The sequence below is a fragment of the Charadrius vociferus genome, unplaced genomic scaffold, assembly GCF_000708025.1.
Source record: "Charadrius vociferus isolate BGI_N301 unplaced genomic scaffold, ASM70802v2 scaffold529, whole genome shotgun sequence".
Taxonomy (NCBI): domain Eukaryota; kingdom Metazoa; phylum Chordata; class Aves; order Charadriiformes; family Charadriidae; genus Charadrius; species Charadrius vociferus.
The window spans coordinates 910704-930004 of record NW_009650172.1 but is presented as its reverse complement, the minus strand read 5'-3'; the positions used below and the strand labels follow the sequence as shown (position 1 = coordinate 930004).

At 54.0% G+C, this 19301-nt stretch overlaps 1 protein-coding gene across 1 annotated transcript; it reads left to right on the top strand.

Annotated features, from left to right (window-relative positions):
- Window positions 1–2707: 2707 nt before the first annotated feature.
- On the top strand, window positions 2708–17703 carry PDGFRB (platelet-derived growth factor receptor, beta polypeptide). The gene is given in 23 exon segments (XM_009892584.1): window positions 2708–2756; window positions 4268–4564; window positions 5012–5281; window positions 5568–5695; window positions 6053–6227; window positions 6823–7015; window positions 7229–7344; window positions 7885–8011; window positions 8174–8385; window positions 9131–9225; window positions 9500–9632; window positions 10056–10160; window positions 10273–10383; window positions 10738–10891; window positions 12293–12459; window positions 12694–12812; window positions 14016–14138; window positions 15550–15661; window positions 15944–16043; window positions 16161–16266; window positions 16771–17009; window positions 17564–17635; window positions 17637–17703. Coding segments are annotated over 23 exon segments (3270 nt in total).
- The last annotated feature ends 1598 nt before the right edge of the window (window positions 17704–19301 follow it).

Below are 19301 nucleotides of genomic sequence, written 5' to 3'. Positions count from 1 at the left end.
GTGCTGGTGGTGGGGAGAGGATGGTGAGGGGTTGGGGATGGAGAGCTGGGACTTCACCTTGGTGGCTGTAAGGTGGGAGGCTGCTGCAGAGCTGCGGGGCTGAGTGAAGGGTGCTGGACATGGCATTGCTGCAGGATGTCCCTGGCCTTCAGGCATGTGTCAGCAGGATGGGTGGAGGCAAATGGTCCCATGGCTTGAAAATGCTCAGCTCCTGGCCCACGGGAAGGATGTAGGAGTCTGAGGGGTCCACGGCACCCTGCTAAACTATAGGGCTGGGAGGAGACAATCCAAGGCAGCTGAGCACTCTATAGGTGCCTGTGTTTGGCTCCCTGGATGGGATACATCTGGGCACCTGCTTTTGGATCACTGAGTGGGGCTGCACCCCCCTCAACTCCTCCTTGTCTGGCACTCATAGGGTGCATCTTATTGCTCTTTGCCGAGAACAAAAGCTGAGATTGAGGAGGGAAACAACAAGTGCTCTCAAGGCTGGCAGTGAGCTGGGTGCATTTGCATCCCTTGTGAAATGCCTGTGTGCACCCACGTGTGCAAGCACACACATCCCCATGACAGGGAGGGAAAGGTTTGTCCTTCTGCTGGCCAGGTGCTGTGTGCATCCTGCAGGACGGGCAGCGCTCAGCATCTCCGAGCATCCCTCTCGCCCTGGCCAGAGCGGACAAACAAGGGAGAGGTCACTACTCTCTGCGAGACGTTGCCACCCTCCCACTCTGGGAAGCATTTCCAAGAGAAATGCTTTTCTGCAAAGCCAGCAGCTTTATTAAAACCAGCTATGAACACAGGGGAAGCAGGCGGAGGCTGCGGGGCTGTCACTGCTCGCTGAAGCGACACCCGTGCTAGCCCAGCACCGGCATGCACCCGTGTCCAGCTCACCGACTCCAGAGTGGTGGTTTGCCCCATCAGAGATCCTGCAGAGATAACTGGTGGAGTGAGGGACCGGGCTGTGTGAGTAGAGGAAGCCAAGGTCTCACCTGTAACAGGACTAACAAGTGACAAGCTGAACAGGCAGCTAAAAGCTGGGCGTAAGCTTGGGAAGACCTTAGCTGCTGGCAGGCAGATATTTGGGGGGGTGGGGTGTCGGCAATAACAGCCTGGCTTGTGCATGCAGGCAGGGAGGGGTGAAAGGAGAGGATCCCAGTTGTCCTTAAAACCGTGAACATTGAATAATGGATGAATCGCACACCCCTGTAAAGGAGAATTGGGAAACAAAGCTAATTGTTCTCATGGCAGTGCCTTCGGGGGCAGCGAGATTAGGTTGTCCGTCCTCCTCTCTCCTGCAGGTCCGTGCTCTCTGAGGGTGGGTGCAGTGAGGTCACATTCATTTACAGCCTGAATTTCACCTCGGTCCTTTCATCCTACCCACCCCCAGCTCTTCCCTGTAAGTGCTCTCATCCCCTCTGGCAAATGCAGAAGAGAGAAGGAGTCACGGAGGGGGTTTGTGGAGGGGGGAGAGGGAAGCTGCTGAATAAGCTGGAGACCTGGAAGGATTTGCTGGTAGATCAGACTTTTGTTGAGCCAAAGCAAGAGAATAATAAAAACATCTGACAAGCTCACGTCATTTAAAAACCATTTCCTCCTTAACATCACTCAGACCAGGAGGCTACTCCAGGGCCAAGAGGCAGCAGAGCCGCTCAGTAAAGAGACGGTCCCAGAGCACTGTGCCGGCATCACCGGGACTTCTCCTCGGGGTCTGCCTTGGGAGCAGGTTCAAAATGCCTCTTGTACTGGGAGAAGGGAGGTGGCCCAGCTGCAGGGCAGGAGCTCAGCCCCGGATCGCAGTGTGTCTGAGCCGTGAAGTTCAGCTCCACGCAGGAGCATCCCCAAGTTCGGGACTACTGAACTCCTTTCCCTCCGGCTTTGTCCAGGCACAGAGGAAGACTTTCCCCCTTACTCTTCCCCTTGTTAGCGCCTTCATTTTCATGTTCAGAAATATTCATCCCCGTCCCTGCAGGCTGGATGGGGAGGGTTACCTGTCACCGCATTACACAGGGGACAGACCCTACTGCTTTTAGGGAGCTCTGGCCTCGTCTCTTCTGGGCTCTCAGTTTGCACCAGGGAGGCCTGAAAACACTCTATGGAAAAGATTTCTTGAAAAATTTTGATAAAAGGGATTTTTAACTAAAAAGCCCTTTTAAATATTCCCTTAAAATAGATATATTTAAAAGTTAAATACAAGAAACTTTCTCTCTTTTTTTGGGTGGGGTTTCTTTGGGCTTGTTTTATTTCATTGGAAGAAGCAGAAAATGTGGGAGGGTTGGAGGGGGATCTGTTTTCTAGCAAGTTTTATCTCACTGGGACTGAGGGAAGCCAAAACTAAGGGGAAAAAAAAGGCAGGCGGTAGACAGAGGGAGGGAGAAAGGCAGGGCTCTGCAGCGGGGGGAGCGGCATTTCCAGCAGAGATGAGCAAGAGCTGACACAACTCCTGGAACCTCCAGCAAAATCCCAGCGGGAGATGCCTTAGAAACAGCTCCTTCTGCAGATGCGGCGTGAAGGGGAACCAACCACCCCACCGGGAGGGAAAGGCTGAAAACTGGAAAGAGATGGGAGGTTTCTGAGGTGGAGAAGGGACCCCAGGGCTCGGGTCGGGGTTCGGGGACCCCCCTGCCCGAGGTGGCTGAGGGTCCCCTCTTCTGCCAGCAGTGCTGCACTCATCCCGCTTTGCTCTTGGCAGGATTTGGCCACTGAGCCCACCATGCTGTGCCCCTCTCTGAAGACACCTCTCTGGTTCCTCATCCTCACCGGTGAGTGCTGGAGTGCTGTGGGTGGGGAGACGTGTGCAGGATTGGGCCCCGCGCGGTGATGCTGCCCTGGGATGCTCACTCCGGAGCAAGGGGGAGGAAAGGAGCAGTGCCATGGGGGTGCACAGAGTGCTCCAGGCACATCTGTGCCTCCTAATGACACAAGTCTGTGGGCTCATGCTGACCCAGTCCTATGGTGGGCTGGATGTAAAGTCCCCACCTGCTTCATGCTGATGATGCCCAGCTGGGTGGAAGGAGGAGACCTTCGCAGAGGGAGCAATGCCAGGTGTGCTCAGCCCTTAGCAGACACCCGAGAACCCACATTAGCTGGAGCCCCCCACAGCAGGAAGGATTCGGTCAGACCCCATACGTACAATAACCGCCCCCCCGGCAAGGCAACAGGGCACCTGGCTCTATCTGCACTGTTCACAGCATTGCTGCAAGTCCCTGGGGACTGTCCCCAGCTGCCCTGCCCACCCCTGGGGACATCGGGGAGGAGCACATGTCCCAGACCCACTGGGGCATCTGGGCAAAGGCTGAAGCAAGGAAGCTGGGAGAGACGTGGGGAGCCATTCAGGAAGACCTTGCCTGTTTTATTGCTTCCAAAGGATTTCCTGCGAGGTTTTGCTTTCATTCCTTTTTCACTTTCTTGTAAACTGACATTGTTTCAGCCTAGTCTGTGTCCCGTCTGTCACTGTCCCTCTGGAGAGGCAGCCAGCAGCACAAGGAATTGCCTCATCTCCTCCTCTCCCCTTTGCCCCCTAAATGCATGGCCCTTCCAAGCCTTTGAAGGTGCATCCAAGACCTACCTCTGCCTTTACAGAGGCAGGCTCATTTTGGGGTCAGCAGTACTATCGATGCTGTCAGCTCTTCAGGCCATCTAGACCAGCTCACAGGATGCATAAAAGTCAAGAATGAGAAAAAAACATGTGGGGGAGGCCCAGGCCACCCCCATTTCCAGCCCTGTCCTCACCAAGGATGTCCCTTGGGTTGGTGCAACATCATGACAACATGGCAGCCTCCCAGCACAGCTCTGCTCACACCCACAGCTGCCCCAGATCCCTCCCGAAACAGCCGTCTGCTCCTGACCCCCCACTGACACTGGGCAGCACTGGGTGGCACTGAGGATGCAGTCACCTCGCAGAAAGGTTGGACGGGGCAGACATAGTTAAAGCATAAGATGGGGGGTTCTCCACCCAACGTTGCCACAGGCAACATGGGCAACTTTGAACATTGCTGAACCCCATGATGTCTTATTTCCTCTCCAGTAAGGGTTTCAGGAGGTACATGGAATGAAGGGTGACCCTCCAAGGCATGGGTTGACAGGATATTTCTGTGGAGAGCATGTGTTTGTCAGTGGTGGCTACACCAAGGAGGACAAATCCAGGAAGGTTATTTTTCACTGCAAAGGCTGACACTACAAACCAAGTACATTGGCATGAGGTTGTGCTCCAAGGTGCTTCTTCTTGGACTTCAGAGGAACCCAATTTGGTCTCATCTCCCTCCTCTCCCAGGTGTGCTGGAGGTAACGTCCGGGGGCAGCGGGCTGCACATCGAACCCAGAGATGCTGAGCTTGTCCTCAGCCTCCACAGCACCTTCTCCCTCTTGTGCTATGGGGACGGCGCGCTGATCTGGGAACGGGAAGGTCAGCCCCTCGCCGCCTCGCTGGAGCACAGGGATGGTGTTTTCGTCAGCAATCTCACCCTCAGGAACGTGACGGGCCGTCACACCGGGGAGTACACATGCACCTACAGCCCTGACCAGGCTCCAGAGCCAGCGGAGAGGAAAGCCCTGTACATCTATGTTCCAGGTAGGGGACAGCATGTCCTTGTCTCTGCATTTCCAAGGGGTTTAGCAACCAGGAGAAAGAAGCCTTTGAATTATCGTTCTGTCTCCAAGCACCTGGCCTCCCCAAATCCTTCTTCCCATTGCAGGTGAGCCCTCGTGACAGGTCATGTGGCTGTGGCATGTCTCTGGCATGCCAGTTCATGGGAGAGGCCCATGTGTGGTGTGTTCGGACAAGAGGTGGGGGAGGCAATGTTGCTAAGTGGCAGCGTTTAGGTCTCTCTCACCCTCCCGGGAGAAGTTTGGCAAGCCCACAACGTGGCAGCTCTACTTTGGCATAGGGAGTAAAGGAAGAAGCATCACACCAGTCTGGAGACAGAGCCCTATGCTGGAACAGTCCTGGAGCAGCACAGAGCAGGCCTGGTTCAGCTTCAAGCAGCTTTCTGTAACCAGCATTCGCTCTTTCCCACAGATCCCTCCCTAGTCTTCCTCCCCACAATCACCTCTGAAGAGCTTTTCATCTTCATCACGGGCTACACAGAGGCCGTCATCCCATGCCGTGTGACCAGCCCACAGATGCAGGTGACCCTCTATGAGAAAAAGGTGGAGAACCCCATCCCAGCTGCTTATGACCCACAACAGGGATTCAAAGGCTTCTTTGAGGATAAGACCTATTTCTGCCGGACAATTGTGGATGACCAGGAAGTGGATTCAGACACCTTCTACGTCTACAGGATCCAGGGTGAGCTGCAATTGTCTTAGCATACCTGTGCACCTGCTGTGGCTGTTCCTTCAGCCCAATGGCAAGGGACAGCAAAGCTCTCCCCCTGTCTCCTTAGTGATGCCTCTGATCAATTTGGAGGCTGGATTTAGTCCTGTCTCCATTAGAGGGTGGATTCTGCCAAATTGTCAGCTCCATCCTTCAGGGACGAGGCTTTCCAGTGGACCAGTATATCCACGATAAATGGACCGGGTGCCGACTCGTCCCTTCCTTCATTATTCATTCCTTTCTTTCATCTTTCCTACAGTCTCATCTGTGAATGTCTCCATCAGTGCAGTGCAGACCATAGTGCGTCAGGGAGAAAACGTTACCCTGATGTGCACCGTGAGCGGCAATGAACTAGTCAACTTCAACTGGGATTATCCCCGCAAGCAAGTAAGTGCTCCAGCACCACAGGCTGTGTGACAGCAGCTCCAGCCTTCACCCAGAAGTCCCATGTCATCAATATCCTAGGTGAAACTTCATAGGAAGTTTCATAGGAAGCTTCACCTCATAGCAGAAGCTGTGGGATGATGCTGCTGCCACACAGGGAGGCTTGATGGGGTGATCCTTGGACTAAGGATGTCTATCACAGTGGCCTCTGATCAGTGCATGTTCCCTGTCCCCGTGGCAGCCAGACTGGGGTCCTCTACTCCCTCCTCCTCCATCCCTCCCTGTGAGCCTGGCTTTGTAGCTCCAGTGGCAGAACATGCTCTTGATTTCTCAGACAGTATCTCCTGTCCCCTTGTGCAGGCAGGGAAGGCTGTGGAGCCGGTGACCGACTTCCTGCCTGGATCCACTCACGAGATCCGCTCCATCCTCATCATCCAGAATGCGGAGCTGGAAGACAGCGGGACCTACGTCTGCAACGTGTCTGAGGGCTACCATGAGAAAACAGACCGGAAAGACATCACAGTCCGTGTGATCGGTGCGTTGCTGCCCACGCACCCAAAGCCACCAAACCATGTGGCCGCCCAGGCAGGATGCCCCAGGGTGACACCCACTTCTCTCCACACAGCCTCCAGCTCTCTCCCCTCCCCGCCTCTGCTGTTAGTAACCATGGCAAAAAACCAACCCTCACCTCAAGTCACCCCTACCTACCTTTTGGCTTCAAAACATCCCAAATCCCCCACCACAGTTTTTGGGACCCTTTTATGACACTTGAGGGTGCGGTTGAGAGCTCTTCTGCACTGTGCAGTGTCAAGGCACTGTGAGGTCAAATTGTCACCTCCCGTCTGCATCTGTCCTTCTTTCGTGTCATTTGAAGGAATGTGTCCCATCTCTATAAGTTAACAGCCTTTTCCCTGCATGCTGCCTGCCCCACGAGCTCCCCTGCTCCGAAGTGTGGCTCTGCACCACCACTTCCCTTGGACACAAGCCTGGAACCTTGAGGGATTGATCTGGAGCTGCTCCACCGCTTCTTTGTGTTCGGGGTGTTTTGTTCCAGATCCATGTTTATTCAAAGGGCTGGAGAAGGGTCTCATTTTATCTCTGACCCCACTATCCCTTCTGCCCTTTCTCAGAGCATGGCTTCGTGCGCTTCCACACACACCTGCCCAGCACAGTGTACGCTGAGGTCCACAAGAGCCGCACCATCCAGGTGGAGGTGGAGGCCTACCCACAACCCAGCATCGTGTGGCTGAAGAACAACAAGACGTTGACCATGGAGAGCAGCAGCGAGTTCACCATCACAAGCAGAAACCTGTCAGAAACCAGGTGAGGGCCCATCATTCCCCACCAGAGTGCAGGGAGGGAATAATTCACAAAGCAAGCTGCAAATCACTGGTTTGACATGGGTTAGTGGTCGAATGCCTTTCCATGAGTGGATTTTGAGCATGCCTCAGATGGGTGGGAGCTGGTTACCTCTGAGCAGTGTCAGTCCCCAGTTACCTTCCCACACTCATCACTCTGGGACTGTGTCTCCTCCAGGTACCAGACGGCCCTGGTGCTGGTGCGGGTGAAGCAGGAAGAAGGAGGATTTTATACCATCCGGGCTTCCAATGAGGACGATGAGCAGGAGCTGTCCTTCCATCTGCAGATAAATGGTGAGGATGGTCATGTAAATATGGGGCTAAGGCATGCGGCGTCAGTCTCGGAGGATGGCTCCATCCTTTGCCGTAGGACCCTCAGGCTGAAGCCCTTACTCCTCTACTTACAGCTCCAGAGTGGTTTTGGTCAAAGGAAGAGCATTAAAGCAAGAAACGCGCTCTCTTGCAATATCTCACGTGTGGTGTCAAAGCAAGGGGCACAGGGAGGCAGTGCAGGTATCAGCAGCTTGGCTTTCATGCCGTGGCCCAAGGTAGTAGATGCAGAGACAAGTGGGCAGCTCTGATGTCCAGCACTCTCCCCTGTGCTTGCCTCTGTTCTCTAAGTAACCTAAATTTGGACAAGTCTCCTTCATGCCCCCCTCAAACCTTTCTCTTTTTGCTGTTAGGTTTCAAAAATGAAACATGATTGTGGTGATGAGTCCTACCTCACTGTCCTCTCACCACTAGGCCATGTTAGGGGTACGGGGGAATCACGTTCCCCTTCCATCCTGCAGTCAAAGTGAAGGTTAAATTCCCATCAGTGTCTCTTGGTTTCAGTGCCAGCCAAAGTGGTGGATCTCAAGGAGAACAGCAGTGCCAGCAGTGGGGAGCAGACCGTAACATGCTCTGCTGAAGGCATGCCCCAGCCAGAGATCAGCTGGTCTACTTGCAGCGACATCAAATGGTAAGTGGAGCGATGGAGCCCGTGGGAACGGCTGTGCTCTTGCATTTATTAGAATAATAGACTAATGCTTTATTGCATCCTGCTGGCCCACAAGCCCAGGCATCCCATGGTGGCATGTGGTCTCAGCTGCCTCACAGGTGCCTTTATCCTCCCCTGGGGCAGGTGCAGTGCCAAGGGGCAGCCCACCCGCCTGCTGGGGAACGAGTCCTCAGAGATCGGTCTGCAGACCAATGCCACGTACCACGCAGAGCTGCAGGTGTACCGCGTGAACAGCACCCTGCAGCTGCACAGGGTGGACGAGCCCCTGCTCCTGAGATGCACCGTGCAAAACTTCTTGGGCACCAACTCCCAGGACATCACTCTGGTCCCACACAGTGAGTGCTGAGGGAAGTGTTTGAGCCAGTGGTGGGGAGCTAGACTTTTCTCTCCTTGTCTCCAGCCTGGAGGTGCTAGGACCAGGACTGTCCTCTGATGGCTGCAGTGCTCAAAGGCAGGAAGCCTGGGTATTCTGCCCAAAACAAAGCCTCCTTTGGGTTGAGCAGGAAAGGTTGGTCCAGGAGGAGTCTGGAGCCCTTATGTCCACTGGCCATGGACATTCTCTTCCCACCACTGCCAGGGTCATCCCTTCAGAGAGGCAAGATACCTGAGCAGGTCCCCAGTGTCTTGTTATTAGCCCGTGGGTCACTAGATGGTGCCACGGATTCGAACATCCATGTGCTGGACATCCCAAATATGAGGAAGGATGGTCTAAGCCCAGGTCCAGAGCTGCCAGCTCTCCCCCAGGCAAACCAGCCCCTCTAGCTCCTTACACCCTCCCATGGTCAAACTTCTCCCAAGGCAGCAAGCCCTTCAACAGGCTGTGGCAACCCATCACCCCATCATCCCTGGGTATGTTGGCCCTGCAAGTGCTGGGCAGGTCTGCCCAGGAGGATACGACAGGGACTGCCCCCTGAGTTGATGTCTGGGGGGGAAATTGTGTTGCAAGAGGGGGACAGTGGCTAGAGAAGGAAAGGAGAAGGGTGCAGGCACCCCTCTGTGCTGCTCTCTTCTCCTTTCCCCAGAGTACCCAAGCCATGCAAGGGTGGAGGAGTCTAACTGCCATCCCTCTTATCATTGTAGCCTTGCCGTTCAAAGTGGTCATCATCTCTGTCATCCTGGCCTTGCTGGTCCTCACTGTCATCTCCCTGATCATCCTGATTGTCCTGTGGCAGAAGGTAAAAGAGGAGAGTGTTCCCAGGCTGCAACACTGGTACCCCAATGTCAGGGTGGCTGGGAAGCGCAAAGCTGTGAGCTCCTGCTGGCATGGGCCTGACAAATGTCCCACCCATTCCAGGGACCATGGCCCCCCTGGTATCTGTGGGGTAGATGGGGCATGAGGCAATGGCTGCAGGGACAAAAGACTCCCTGATGAAGCCCAGCCACATCCCCCACGCTATCTCTGACCCTCAGCCTCTCAGATCTCTCTTCGCCCTTTGCTCCCCTTTCCAGAAACCTCGTTATGAAATCCGCTGGAAGGTGATTGAGTCAGTCAGCTCCGATGGGCACGAGTACATCTACGTGGATCCCATGCAGCTCCCTTACGACTCCAGCTGGGAGGTGCCCAGGGACAAGCTGGTGTTAGGTAAAGGTTGGGCAGGTCCCACTGACAGACCCCTGGGGTCCTGGCTATCTGGGGTTAATGGGTTTGGGATCTCCAAAAGAGACCAACCCAGAAAGGGCACAGAGATCCCTCAAGATACAATGTGATCCTGGGACAGAGGGACCATCTGGGACCACAGTGGGAAGCCAGCTGCTCCCTTTGGCATGAGGCACAGGGTTAACCGTGGCTATCCTTTCCTGTGGCTGGAAGCTCCTTCCCTTCCCAGCCAGACAGAAACCAGCCCCAGCCACAAACATCGTAGCTCATCACCCCCTCCATGCCCACCAGGATGACTGCAGTGAGGCTGGTGTGGTTTCAGACAGAGAACTTGTCTTTTCCAGGCTCCTCATCTCAGCTCTCTTTGAGGACTACCGCCAACCTAGTCTCCTCACTGTTCCTTTGCAGGACGTACTCTTGGCTCCGGTGCCTTTGGACGCGTGGTGGAGGCAACAGCCCATGGCCTGAGCCATTCACAGTCCACCATGAAAGTGGCAGTAAAAATGCTCAAGTGTGAGTTGTCCCCACACCATAGCTTTCCCCCATCCCAAAGCTGTGATGGCACCGAACGGTGCCCTTGTGCGCCCCTCTTCACCTTGCCACTCACACCGGCTCTCCCCAACAGCCACTGCCCGGAGCAGCGAGAAGCAAGCCCTCATGTCCGAGCTGAAGATTATGAGCCACTTGGGACCTCACCTCAACATCGTCAACTTGCTGGGGGCCTGCACCAAAGGAGGTAGCTGAGCCCCAGACGCCTTGTCTCCTCTTGCTGCTGCCCTGGGCTGTGCTGAAAACCGCCCTCAGAGAGAATAATTCCTGTTTTCTGGTTCAGAATGATTCACCCTTCCCCTAGGAAAGCCTTGTGGGGCTCTGAAAGCCTTTCTTTCCAACCTGATTGAAACTGAGAAGGCATGTTTCTGTTAACCCCCACCTCCCTCCCCGAACACAAATTTCAAATTCCAAAACCGCTGGCTTTTCCCTCGGGAAAAGATGTGCTGCAACCTGGTAATGTCCCTTTGGGATGAAATTCACTGCCCTGGGGAGCGAGCAGGGCTGAGGCAGGGCTGAGACGGGTGCTCTCTCCCACCAGGGCCCATCTATATCATCACCGAGTACTGCCGCTATGGGGACCTGGTGGACTACCTGCACCGCAACAAGCACACCTTCCTGCAGTCCTACGGGGAGAAGGCACGGCGAGAGGCAGAGGTGTATGGGAACACCGCCAAGGAGGACCACGTGCAGAGGTACCTGGAAAGCAGCACTCTCCTCCTCCCTGGTGCCTACCCCATCCCAGCACCCATCAATGAGCGAGGCTGGTACTGCCAGGAAGGTTACCTACATTTCCTCCAGACCAGTAAAATAAATGCTGGCCCAGCGCTGGGGCACAGTTGGCCACTCTCCTACTTTGTGAGACTGGCCCGTGTGCCAACCAGCCACCTTCAAACAGCTCCTGGCACACAGGGAGTTAGCAGAGACAATCTGTGTGTCCTGGAGGCTGAGTTTGCTAGCACACACGCCGGCTGCTCCATGCCAGTTGGGAATATTCCCTGGCATCGTTAACTTTACTGGCATAACCACAGCTACGCTCTGAGTACAGAGATGAAGGGTTTCTGAGTATGTCTTAACCCTTGGAGGCCTCAACTCTGCATTTTCAGGGCAGGTCACGTTGCTACCGAGACTAAGGGAGAAGTGCTAGAAGGACTGCAGTTGCACAAGAGGTGCTACAAGGAAAGGGAAGCGGTCCTTCGTCCAGTTGCCAGTTGTACGGGATGCAGGCAGATCAGCGCACAGAAATGGTCCCATGGGAAGTTAGAAAGCAGCATTTAGTTCCAGCACGCCAAAACAATAGTAAAATAGAGCAGTGTTAGGACATCAGCACAGCTGCCCCCTGTGCTTTCTGCTTGAAGGCAGCTGAGAACCTCCTATGCACTGAGCCCAGCCTCCCAAGCCTGTGGGACCATGCCCCAAAGCTCTGGTCATGCAGCAGGTTTCCCTTGCCCAGCACCAGCACACGGAAGTCCTCAAGATGTTGCTTCCAGGACGCAGTTGTTGCTCACTCAAGGGAGAGGTGTGCAAGGATGCAGATGTTTGCTGATCCAAACTGGGAAGGTTTAACTGTGGACAGAGGGTTGTGTCCTGCCCACTCAGTTCAGCCTTCTCCAGGCCACCCTCAACCAGCCTGTGAATGTGCACAGCCAAGGTGGAGGGTTTCTCCTGCCCGCTCTGGCTTGGGTCTTCTGTCCTCCTGCCCTGTGGGTGCCTGCGGAGCTGCACGGCCCTGGTTCCCCTTCCTGCCCTCCCCAGTGCAGAGCTCGTGTGCCGAGCCCAGCCTGTGCTCTGCCAGGCAAGCTGAGCATGAGAAGCTGCAGTCTGTGGGCAAGGACACCTGAAGACCTGCAGGGGCATGTGGCAGGGCTGTTTAAAGCTAGCGCAGAGGACACCAGAGCTGTTAGGTGGTGGAAGGAGGTCTCCAATGTCACTTGCACTTCTCTGCATGCATGATGCGGGGCTTCTTTCCCTGCTGTGTGAGACATTTCAGTGCTGGGGCTGAAGATTTAGGAATTGCAGTCCCACAAATCATTGCTCTCATCCCCCGCATCTCCTCCTCTCCTCTGGATCTGAAGTCTCTTTTCTTCCCCCCACAGCCACCTCTCCTTGTCTGTGGAGAGTGACGGGGGCTACATGGACATGAGCAAGGATGATTCCCTGGATTACGTGCCCATGTCTGACATGAAAGGTGAAGTCAAGTACGCTGACATCGAGTCCTCTAACTATGGCACGCCATACGAGCTGGACAGCTATTCTCCATCAGGTAACAACTCAGCCACAGTGGGAGGGAGAGGTGCTTGCACTTCGGGTGCTGGATGCCTTTGCTTGCAGAGCCAGATGGTGCATATTGCAAAGGCCAATCTCTGGGACAAGTCCAGCAGTGGTGGCAGATGCCCTCGCGATGGGAACTCCCGGCTTTGTCCCTTTGTCCCTCCACCGGCAGGCAGCCCACAAGTGTGCCAAGTAACACCAACATCCATCTCTGCTTTCCCTCCAGCTCCTGAAAGAACAGACCGGGTGACGCTGATAAACGAGTCTCCACTCCTCAGCTACATGGACTTGGTGGGCTTCAGCTTCCAGGTGGCCAATGGGATGGAGTTCCTGGCTTCCAAAAATGTATGTATGCTGTCTGGTCCGTGGTGCCTGCGGTGGTGGAGGCCAACAATGCTCTGCCTTGTCCTGTGGTCAGCTTCTGCTCACTGTCCCTCTGTCCATGCCAACCTCCTCATGGGAGAAGTGGCTGTGCAATTGAAGAGCTGCTGACCACTTCTCTTTGGAAACAGCTCCGGGGATCAGCATGACTGTATTCGCACGTGACAGCTAACCCTGGCTTAGATTGACCTTCAGACCTCAAATTCCCTGACTCCGAGCTCCTCCCAAGCCACTTGCAGCACAGCTGTGGTGTTATATCATTCCCATTTACCGGGATGACCAAACAGTGATAGCCTCCCTCTGCTAAAAAGCACAAGTCACTCCACAGCAGAGCTGCTACTCTCCACGGACACCCCTAATGCACCACATGCTCTGAGCCCCCCAGACCTCGTCAGAAGTGCTTGTTCAGTGGAAATCAATCCACCACAGAGCACCAGTCTCTGGAATTTCCTAAGATCTGGCTTAGCCCAGGGCAGGCAGTAATATAGTTGGTCAATGTGAAACATCACACAGGGCAGGGGTAAGAGACGGATGGCATCAATGACATGTGGAGAGAAATTCCTGGCTTCTTGCCTCCGTCCATGCAGTTTGAACATCAAAAGTGCGTGGTCAGTTCTCCCCCATGGAGCACAGAAGAGGAGCTCCCAGCTTCCCACAGTCCCACTTTACAGTGGTGTAATATCACCATGCTTGCCAGTAGTGTCTGAGAGGGTCTTGAGCAAACCTCGGGGCTGTTCATATGGAAAGCATCCAACACGCTGGCAAACCAGGAGGCGCAAACTAGGCTGGTGTAGCTGATGTCTTCAGACTGCTGGGTTGGATTGTCCAAACAGAGATGGAGACATCCCCTCCTTGCCAGCCCATCAGCCCTCTTTCTCGGTCAGGCCCTGGCAATCCCCTCTCTACTGGGTTGTTCCGATTGCCCTTGCCGGATTTGTGTGTCTGTTGCTGTCATGGGGGGCAGCAGTCCATGCAAGCAGCAAAAATGCGGTAGCTCTGCTAGTGGCTTTGAGCCACGGTTGTTCCTAGAGGTAGAGGAGATGCCTGAAATGATGAGGTAACTCCTGTCCTTGCAGCCCCAGCGAGGGGTTAGTGCTGGAGCTGGGCTGCTTCCTCGGGCTGCCTGGGGGCCCCTCACAGCGACAATGCTCTGCCTCCCCCCTACAGTGTGTGCATCGTGACCTGGCTGCCAGGAACGTCCTCATCTGTGAGGGGAAGCTGGTGAAGATCTGTGACTTTGGCCTGGCGAGGGACATCATGAGGGATTCCAACTATATCTCCAAAGGCAGCGTGAGTACCAGGAGCCATGTAAGCACCTTCTTCCCGGGGCTCTGGGCCTGGCAGCCCCTACATGCTCTTGTGAGTCGCCTGTCCATCATGGTGACAGGGCAGGACTCCCAGGAGATGCTGTCAACGGCCAACCATCCTGCACCTGATGTGCTCTGCATGCTGTGGAGTAGCAGAATTGCGTGCTCATATCTCCAGGCTCTTACAGAAGAACCTGGGCAACAGCAGCAAAACTAAGGATTGTCCCCTGTACAAGCCATCACTGCAGTCCCTGCATGGCGCCGAGTCCGGTCCTGAGCTGCAGGCAGGAGGAGTGCAAGGTTAGGGAGCTTTACAGGGCTGCAGTGAGTTACTGGACACTCTGGGAAGAGGTTCACAGACTTCTGCTCTAACCACTAGACCACAGGGTAAGAGGAAGTGTTTTCCTGCGAGCAGCTACTTTCCAGAAAGACGTCCCCAATCTTTCGAGGCAGGAGAGGATGAGGCTGTAATTGAGCTTCCCCAGAACCTCCCCTGTGACTTCAACAACGGCAGGTCCACTCCAGTCCTGGGGCACTTGGCAAGGTGCAACCCCAAGGAAAACAGGCCACATAATTCCAGAGGAACTGAGGCTGGGGGAGCTGAGAGTGGAGCCAGGCCCCTCAAACCCCAATCTTTATCTACTCTATGACCTGCTTAACTTCTCTGGTGCTCTCCCCCGTTTGCATGGGATGGCAGACAGGCACTCGGTGCCTGGGCAGGGAGACCCTCCTGCAGAGGGGCTGGGGTTTTCCAGTCCAGCCTTGGCATGCTTTTCCTTCCAAAACAGGAAATGAAACTGGGCTGCTTTGCAATCCTTCCTGGAGATTATTTTGGTATTCGTTGTGCAAGCAAATCCCAGGAACAGCACAGCCAGTGCTGCATACAAGCTGGTCAAGTGAGGCTCCTTTTTGTATATCACTCTGAGTAAGAGCAGGAAAAATCTGGATGTGTCCTTCAGCTCTTTTCTGGTCATCCCACAGCCCTCTCCAGCCTGGTCTCGGGTTTCTAAAGTCCAGATAGACCTGGACTCCCTTCAGGAATGCTGTGGCCATGTTGTGCAAGTCAGTGGACTCCCCAAGAACTAGGGAACAGAGAAAGCACACCGTGACAGCTCATCATGGCACACAGTTTTGGAAATGCATGTAGCATACCCGCTCTTTCCTCCTACCTGCTGGGTTCATCCTGCACAAGGAAAGAGAAAACTGGTACCTCCAAGAAGTGACTGACAGCAAATGTCAGCAGATGTGTTGGGCTGAAGGCAGCTCTGAAGGGTCTTCTCTGCTTGTAAACTGGTTGTCAGGCTCTCACCTCTTGAAAGAAGTGCTGTAGATCATAGAATCATAGAATCACAGTTGAAGCTGACTCTCTTCCTTTTCCATTTTTTTCCTCTTAGACCTTCTTGCCCCTGAAGTGGATGGCTCCAGAGAGCATCTTCAACAACCTCTACACCACCCTGAGTGATGTGTGGTCCTTTGGGATTCTCCTCTGGGAGATATTCACTCTAGGTAAGTGGTCTGGAGATCATGGTGGTGTCTGTAGGTCTGGTAGCATCTTAGAAGGATTCCTTCCCAGAGACTGTAGAAATCCATTTCTAATCTCCAAGTACTAACTTTACCAGTCAGAGTAGCACTTAATTTCCCGTCTCCTTCTTTCCCATGCTGACGTTGCCATTTGGAAGTGAAACAGGAAAGGTAAAGAGAAGAGGAAACCTTGGTGTGAAATGCATGTTGGCATGGAGGTGGCAGACAATCCACCAGCCTGATTTTGTGCTCTCCCTTTTCACCCAGGGGGGACTCCATACCCTGAGCTGCCTATGAACGAACAGTTCTACAATGCCATCAAACGTGGCTATCGGATGTCCAAACCCACCCACGCCTCTGACGAAATGTAAGTGCTGCCCATACGCGTTTGCCCTGGGCCTGCCCTACCCGAACTACAGAACCATTTCTGCCTGTTTTCTCCAACTGCTAAGTCACCAGAGTGCTCTCTCTTCCCTCTTGTTAGCTACGATATCATGCAGAAGTGCTGGGAGGAGAAGTTTGAGATCAGACCATCCTTCTCACAGCTGGTGGTGCTTATGGGAAACCTCTTGGTGGATTGCTACAGAAAGGTATGTTCAAAGGACCCTCTGCTGGAGAGACAGAAGAGGGTCAGTGCTCTGTGGAGGATGTTGCCTTGGTTAGGGCACTGAGTCAGTGTCTGGAGACCAGTGTTTAGCGCTGCTGTGCCGGAGGATTTTGCTGTGACTAAGGCTTCATTAGTTTGAACAGCCAATGAAGGTAGTTTGGGCATTCTGGGATCATTGCTGAGACAACTGGCAGCGCCAGACAGGCAGCTGGTATCTCAGCAACTGCAGAAATCAGAACTAGCAGGAGATCAAAAACCTGCCTCCAACTGTTTGGTATTTTGGAGCTGTGGAGTTGTGTCCCTCATCTCTCCCTTAGGAAATGTTCATGACCTGTCTTTGGTGGAGTCAGGGTAGCTGAACCCAGCTAGAAGGTGGCACCACCTCTAGATAAAGCCTAGCAGACAGGGTAAACAAATACAACACAAGTGCATTTTCTTCACTCACAAGACCTTCCTGTTTCTTTGGTAACCCACCTTGCGAGAGCAGAGGTACCATCAGGTGGATGAAGAGTTCATGAAGAGTGACCACCCCGCTGTTGTCCGCACAAGACCCACAATCCCTGGGCTGAACAACGCCAGGCTCACTCCCAGCTCCCCCACCGGCAGCATCCTCTACACAGCCGTGCACCAGAACGGGGGCGAGAACGATTATATCATCCCTCTTCCTGACCCCAAACCCGAGGCAATCTGCGATCTCCCTCAGGAGGCCTCCATCAGCCGGGCCAGGTAAAAACATCGCTTCTGAATATTGTCCCTTCCCCTGACTGCCCAAATCTGGAAATGGGAGCCTCAGGAGGAAATGGGGATGCTTTGCTATGGGACACACCAGGGGTGGGTTTACCAGGAGAGGAGAGCAGTGTCGTCACCGTCTGAGGTGCTGCGACCTTGCATGAGCCTGCAGGGACGAAGATGAGCCAGAGGAGCTGGGATTTGAGCTAAGATAGGGCGGCATGTCATGTCCCCGTACATCAGCTGGCACAGCCAAGGACAAGAGACCCCACTTACAAGGAGTAGGGCACACTGGGGCGCGTAGTCTGCAGAGCCCAGCTGGCTGTATGTTGTGTTTGAGGGCTGAATAGACACAAGTGATATTGTCTGTCCCCCTGTGGAAAAGGGCTGAATAGACACAAGTGATATTGTTTGTCCCCCTGTGGAAGGCTGCTCAGATAGACCAGGGCTGTCAGGACATATTGACTCACTTCTCAGCCATTGGGAATCCTCTCTCAGCAGGAGGCTTGGGACAAGGCACTAATTTCTCTCTCCTCCTTGTTTCCCTTCAGCTCTACGCTGAATGAGGCCAACACATCATCCACAATATCCTGTGACAGCCCTCTGGGCCTCCGGCAGGACGAGTGACCCACAGCCAGGCTGCCAGGAGCCAACCACAGGGCACCAGGAGGTGGAGGAGAGTTTCCTGTAGTCAGAGCTGCGCTGACTCTGCATCTCCCCATGGCAAGACCAGCTGAGGGGCTGACCCAGACATCGCAGAGAGCCATGCTTTGCACTTGTACATTGGGACATCCCCACCTGTCCCAGCATTCCTCCTTCCCTCCCATCTCCCAGTGTTGGGTGGGGAATTAAAGACTTTTCTCCATTGCCATCCTCATCCCCCTTACAAAGAGGTGGCTCAGTGACAGCAACCTTCCAGATCACTGCCATGTCCTCCTCAGTGATCAAACCACTGCAGGATGGAGACATCTCACAGACCAACATCTTCTTTTCAAGTGGAAGATGTGGGTTGGATCTCCACAAGAGACGCCACTTTCTGCATTGCTAAGATGATACTCCAGCCTCTTCCCCCTCCATGGCGATGAGTTTCATCTCCTCTGCACCAGCACTTCTCTGATGGTCTCAGCATCAGCCCCACTGTGGTTCTGTGAAATGCCACTAGGACAGACGACTTGCTTGGAGCACATTGCTGGGGTGTAGAGAACCTGTAACACCAGCCTTCAGCTGCTGGAGAGCAAGAGTACATTGGGTAGATTCTCCTCCAAGCACAGCCAAGTCCTGGAGAAACCAGCCAGCGTCTTAGAGATACTGAATCACCATTTTCCTTTCTTGACAGCTCTACTACAGTGGATAGAGCATCACAAGCACTACAGGTACCCATGGCTCTGAGGCACAGCTCAGCACCCACCTGGAGAGGCCTTCACACCCCAAATCCTTTTGTGCCCATCATGGCACCAGGAGCCCCAAGGGCATGCCAGGAACTCAAAATGCTCTCACAGTGACTCTGTTGTAGTAGCAAAGAGGGCAGTCCAGTGTTGTTTGTGTTGTCTGCGTGGACACTAAGCTAATTATTCCCCATTGAAAATTTAAAGGGAACAAATATATTAATCCACTAGCCAGGGCCAGTATAAGGAAGCAATATGGCTATTCATTAATCTACCACCACTAAGCCCAGCTCATCTGCTGGGAAATCATATAATCCCGCCAGCTGCAAAATCTTTGTGCCTTACCTTTGGATAGCAAGGGCTCCCTTTTGATAGACTGTTCACCCAAACAGCCTTCCTCAGGACAGGAGGTCTCACCGGTCCTTCCTGAGTCATAGCAAGACTACGGGGAGCAATAAGGATGCCAGAACACCAACCCAGGGATGTCACAAAAGAGAGAGAGGGAGAGGGGCTGGAAAGTTGTTTGGGCACAGCTGAACTGTGTCTCACCCCCTGCCACTTTCCAGGGGCCAAGCACAGCCACTTGCAGCGTTGCAGGGCTGTGAATGAAGTGTCGTGGAGAACCAAACAGAGCAAGAGGAATCAAGAACTCTTCTCTCCTGAAAAGCGTTTTGAAGAACAAAAGGGCAGAGACCTTCCTCCTGCTTCTCGCCTTCTTGCTTCTCACAGGCAGGCCTGGGGCTTCTTGTGCTCTCGGCTGCCACTTGAACAAGGAGACTCAAAGCAGGAGGACCACCAGGCTTTTGAAATCAGTGGTGAACCCCACCTCTGCACAGATGAAAGCTAAACCCCCAAAACTACAGCTCTGAGACCATAGAAACTAGCAGGGTGGTGTGTTTTTTTC